We start from the raw sequence: 5,766 nt of genomic DNA, 5'->3' as shown, positions 1-5,766 counted from the left end.
CCAGCCTACAGCTCTCCACTGAGTTGGGAAAACGCACCACCCCAAGAAATACGCCTTTTCTGTGCCAGGCGCTCGCTCTGCAGTTATAAAAAGCAGCAGCCAGCCGCGAGGCACACGCGGAACCGTAACTCCATCTTTGAATGAGAGCCTCTTACTTACCCGGCATCTGTCTGCTGTCTGCTGAGTAGGGAAGGCATGGCTCACATTTCTGGCTTTCGTTTTCTTCCATTGTCCCTGCCTCCGGCCCAGGCTCCTCTCTGGTCTTTTAAACTTCAGAGCGCCGTTCTGAAAAAACGCTTCCAGAAAGCGCCTGGAAGGGGGCCCGGGGGGTGGGGAGGAGGGGACGGTGCGAAACCCCACCCCAAACTATTCTCCACTCCGGTGCAAAGTCTCTCTCGCCGGGGAAGACTGCATTCCAGCGCCCGGCCTCCCGCGTCCCTCCGCGCTCGCGCGTCCCCGGGTCCGTCCGTCTGTCCGCCCGCCGGCTCCCTGAGGAATGCGGGCTGGGCCCCCCGCCCGCCCCCGCGCCGCGCGCTTCCCCGAGGCCCCAACAGGTGATGCGCTGTCCTGCCCTGGACCCACGCGGGCCCCCCCGAGGCAAACTGCGGCGACTCCGCAGCTGGGGAAGGAAAACATGGCCCGGGATCGCCGGCAGGAGCCTTTGCTGGAAGCCGGTTCTCCGTCTCTTTCATCTCACAGAATCAGCCTCCCCAAATAGGCTGATATCCTGAAAAAGGAACAGCCGACTGCGGAACGTCCCAAATTTCAGTGAAATCCCTTTTAAAAGGGGCAACGAGAAGGACAGGTTTTATGCTGAAGGTTCTTACACACTTTCTTCACCAAGCTTTTAGAGCTTGATTAACAGACAGATACAGCTGACTTTGCACACAATCAGTTTGTCTCTTCAGCTGGACTTTTCAAAGTTTGTACTCCTTTGCCTACACTTTCTCAACAGTTCCTCCTCCCCAACACACATAAACACACTAACTCGTTGATCACAAATCTGAAAAGTAAACTAGTAAAATCAACCTTCTGAATCTCTCCAGTTCATTAAAATAGAAAGGAAATGCTTTTCTTTGGATGGGCAGAGTTGCATCCAGCATACTCATTCTCCCTTGAAACTACCTACAAACATTTATTTTGTTCTTTACCCGGTCCTTGAAACCCTGGCCGATTTCCCAGAAAGTGAAAAGGGGAAGCATAGTGTCCACAAAAATGTAAAAAAAAAAAAAAAAAGGGTATATAATCTGTGCAATGTACATGCTGCTATTTCAGATATGGACAAATCACACACTACCTAGGAAGAGGGTGATCTTTTAATCTGTAGGAGCCCCATTATTTGGTGGGGGGAAGGAGGATGGTTAGCCTGCTGACCATAAGGCTTGGCCCAGTTTACATATCATTCAGACAAGGTTTTACATTAATTTAGATGAAGAGTGTGTGCAGAACAATGACTGGCCTACCCTCCAGATTCTGTCCTTGAGTCACCTGTGTACTTTGGCAGTGTGGGGGACATATTTTGGCCATTTCAGAGAAAAAAGATTTGGAAGCCCATGAAGAAGTCATGCCAGGAAGTCACATCAGGTCATCGTGCAAGGTCATCACATCAGGAAGGGAAGAAGAGCCCCCCTCAACTCCTAAAAGGATTTTTCTTGAAACCGAAGAAGATGTGGTGGATCTAGAAGAAAGTTAAAGCCAAGCCCAGTAGCACTGAAGGCAGGCAGTTGGGTTGACTGGGGCAGATATCTCAAGGACCTCGTGACTTTGCAACAGGCTGACCTGGTAATCTTGCTTTAAGGAGGAACTAATTATACACACTTTCTGTATTGGTGGCCTACGGCAAAGGCCAGACGAATCTCCTTTTAACCTCATTATTTCCTTGGGTTCAGAGTGTTCAGGAAGCAGGGATCTGAGTTCAGGCCCCCAGGTCCAGATTATCTGGGTCCTTGTCTAGCTGTTGAGTATTTGTCTTCAAGTTATTAATGCCAGAAAGGATGGGGGTGGGGTAGAAGGAGAGAGCACGGCAGGGCAGCTCCAGATGTTAGCCTAAACCAGATGTCCCTGGGCTTGTGGCTGTGACACCAACCCACCTTGATTTGATGTGTGGAGAGCCTGTTCCAGGCAGTTTCTGCCTGTCTCTTGACACAGTACAGAGGCAAAAACCCCAGGATGAAGGAGACGGCAAGGCACCTACAATGGCGGTCTGTCCTCAACAATCTGTAGCACCCTGGCCTACTCGGGGGTCTTCCAGACTAGCTCAATCCAGGCAAAAAAGACGCACCTTTCAATGCAGATTCTGCTTCCCTGGGGCTGTTTGGAAAGTGTAAGAGCAGATAAACTCTCTTGTCGATTTCAAATAAGCCAGATGGGGGCTCTCCCACCCATCTTGCACTCTGCTTAGTTCCCTGGCAGCCCAAGAAACCCCCTTGGGGAACTATGTGTCCCAGCCCCTGTGGCTGGAACCCTCCCCTCCCCCACAAGCGAAGCTGACTCTGGCCTCTGCAGACATTCCTTGAAGCAAGATTCTTCAGGGAGTGCACAAAAGAAAAAGGCATTTAGCAATGAAGATACTTAACATAAATCATTAAGAACCATGCAATCTAGATATAGATTTACAGTCAAACACATTCTCTTGAGTAGTCAAACTTTCTGATCGTACTATGGGGAAAAGCTTCTATCGTACTAATACTGGCCCTTTGTTCCTCCTCCTTGAGAACAGGAACTGAAAACAGTTGGAGAGGCTCTGTATTAATGCCACGGCACTATTCTCTACATTGCTCCCCAAAGCAAAGACCTCGCTGAGAACTTTTTGCTGATTGTCAGTTTCTCTGAGTGGGGTCTCTGGCAAACAGTAACCCTTTTCTGCAATCTCCATTCGTTTAATAATTCAGATCTTCATGAAACATACTATTATTGTCATTGCTATTACTGTGGGATGTTCATTCTGGAAGAAACACTCTTTGAACTAGACGTACATGAAGCTTTTCGGTTTCATTTAATGTCTGGGTTAAAAAAAATTGCTATGACAAACCAACCTGCCTACCGCCAGCCTTCGAAATTTGTTGTGAAAGGCCTAAAGAAAGCGGGAAGCACTTGAAATGTGGATTTTCCTGCAGACACATAAAGACCTACAAGAAAGTTACCATCAGGCTATATTTTCAACTCCATTTCAGTTAACCAGGAAAGGTACAAGATGATTTCTTGGTTAATGGCACCATATGTTGGCAATTCATGATTCCCAATGAGCTAAGACACAGAGAAGTGTCATTTAAAAAGGAAGACAACTGATGAGATACTAGTGATGTAAGGAGAACTGGTGATTTTGCACCCAGAACAAACCCATGACAGAACTGAGCCATTATTGGTTGTGATAATGCAATTTCAACGGGCATTACTATGATGGACATTAATCACAAAAATCATAAATATTGTGTATGACTTCTGGGCAGGCATATTTAATTATAGGGCTGAGGAAAGCATGTCAGTTTTCTTCGTGTAAGTTTTTCAAGAAAAAAATCGCTAGAATAAGCATTCGTGGAATCATGCTGCTATGTTTCAATTTTTTTCTTTTCTGTTTTACTTAAAATCCTATTAAGAACAGGATAACTTAAAATGATATGACATTGGGACACAAGAGAAATAATTAATGCTTGCTGAAGTCATAAAATGTAATCTTCCAAGGTTTCCATAACTGTGAAAATCAAACAAAACAAAGTGAAAAACAAGCCACAATGTTTCAACCAGAGACCTCAGGTCTGTTGTGTGATGAATCTTCTCTTCTAAAGGGCGTGCTGTTGTGTGCAACTCTGCAAGTCAGAAATCAAGGACTTTTGACAACTGGGAAAACATTTGCTTCAATGGATGATCTGGTGAATGAAATGCAAGATCTTCAACCCTCCTGTTGCCAGCAGTGTGTCAGCTGGCTAGCGTGAGCGTATACTTAAATATAAACCAGACCACTTGTGACAGGGAAAGGAGACACCGTTAATAATGACAACAGGACAAGATGCAGAAACTACGACTGTCCCTGGCAAGCCAGCACAGATGGTCACCTAAGTTCAAGATAAGCCCTCCATACCGTCGGTATCCAAATGTGAAATGAACATAATAATTTCTCCAACACAGACCTCACATGAGAAACATACTTATTAATTAAATGTGTGAACTTCATCTCTGTATTACAAACTCCACTAACAGTTTCACATCAGGAAACACAGATTCCAGAATACAATATCCTGCATGATTCAGCCATCAAAACAGAGTTTTCCTTTCTGTGTCTAGGACAAAGGTCTCACAGATGCGACCAGGTCATCATTTATAGCTCCAGCCTTCTCTCCAGAGAATAACCCATCTTCTTCACAGTTCTTAAAATCCTAATTGCTGCAAGGAGACCCTGCAGGCCAAGGAGAAGTGAAGTGGCCAAGAGCCTCCCCCCTACTCCTCCACCTCCCAACACACAACCCCCTTACGTCTCTATATTGTGATGTCCTGGAACTTTTCTCCCCTACGTCGTAACAAATTCCTCATGTGGATATAAATATGAGCCACACTTGTATCCAATGTGTTAATGCTTTAAGCAGATTTGCTTTCTTTTCCAGAGAATCCATTGATGTTCATTTTTATTGGGGTTTCTTTTTATCTCTTTTAAGTTGGTAGATACTGGAGAGAGCAGGCCTTGTCTACACACCACTGTGGCGATGCTGTCTTGTCTGCACCATGGTGGGGAGGTGCCAGACCCTGGTCACTGCAGACCCGGTCTGGATCCTAGGTGGCAGCTTTTAAGTGAGAATCGCAACTTGTAGATGCTCGCGCCTCTTCTACCGGAGTGAGCTAAACCCCAACGTATTCCACAGAATTCCAGGGTGGAATCCACAGAAGGTGAGAACCTCCACAAATGTAAGCGCCCTGCTGGCTGCCTCGCTTTTCCCAAGGGTGCCATTATGAACCCTTTCAATATGGAATATTTGGTGAGGCCTCGCTGGAAAGAGACTTCCCGGGCCTATTTCTGCTTTGGGCTTGTCCACGTGGCTTTCCTCAAAGCAGTGAGTTCTTGGGAGTGGAAAAGGCAATGAGAACTATGGGAGCCAATCACAGAGCCAGAAGGCTGGGATCCTGGGGTTCTCTTCTCCCCATTCGCCTCTCCCATTCTGCAGATGAGCAAACTGAGGTCTGGAGTGTTAATGCCAGTCAGGCTGCCATCTCTCCTGTATCATGGTCAGCCTTTGCCCTGTTATACTTGCTAAGTATTTAGGATCTTTTTATTATTATTATTATTATTGCAGCATAGATGATTAACATTGTTGTGTTAGTTTCAGGTGTATAGCAAAGCAAATCAGTTTTGATGGTGTTGATTTAGTTGCTAAGTCTTGCAGGTAGAATCTTTACCAACTGAGCCACTAGGGAAGCCCATACATATACATATATCCATTATTTTTTAGATTCTTTTCCCATATAGGTCATTACAGAGCACTGAGAAGAGTTTCCTGTACTACATAGCAAGTCCTTATTAGTTATCAATGGCACCCCACTCCAGTACTCTTGCCTGGAAAATCCCATGGATGGAGGAGCCTGGTGGGCTGAAGTCCATGGGGTCGCTAAGAGTCGGACACGACTGAGCGATGTCACTTTCACTTTTCACTTTCATGCATTGGAGAAGCAAACGGCAACCTACTCCAGTGTTCTTGCCTGGAGAATCCCAGGGATGGGGGAGCCTGATGGGCTGCCATCTATGGGGTCACACAGAGTCGGACACGACTGAAGCAACTT

At 46.1% G+C, this 5,766-nt stretch overlaps 1 protein-coding gene across 4 annotated transcripts in view; it reads right to left on the bottom strand.

Moving 5' to 3' along the window:
* KIAA1217 (KIAA1217 ortholog) overlaps positions 1 to 487 on the bottom strand; it is a 350,583-nt gene extending 350,096 nt beyond the window's left edge. For 2 of the 4 annotated variants that reach the window (XM_010859916.1, XM_010859915.1), the window contains exon 1: positions 160 to 487. In XM_010859916.1, coding sequence (XP_010858218.1) covers positions 160 to 229 — 70 coding nt within the window. In that variant the 5' untranslated portion in view covers positions 230 to 487. The remainder of the gene's footprint in view (positions 1 to 159) is intronic. The other 2 variants (XM_010859913.1, XM_010859914.1) reach the window with 1 other exon arrangement.
* Between the last annotated feature and the right edge of the window lie 5,279 nt (positions 488 to 5,766).

The sequence above is a fragment of the Bison bison genome, unplaced genomic scaffold (assembly GCF_000754665.1).
Source record: "Bison bison bison isolate TAMUID 2011002044 unplaced genomic scaffold, Bison_UMD1.0 scf7180017864461, whole genome shotgun sequence".
Classification (NCBI taxonomy): Eukaryota; Metazoa; Chordata; class Mammalia; order Artiodactyla; family Bovidae; genus Bison; species Bison bison.
The sequence above is the reverse complement of the archived record's forward strand: the minus strand, read 5'-3'. Positions and strand labels throughout refer to the sequence as shown.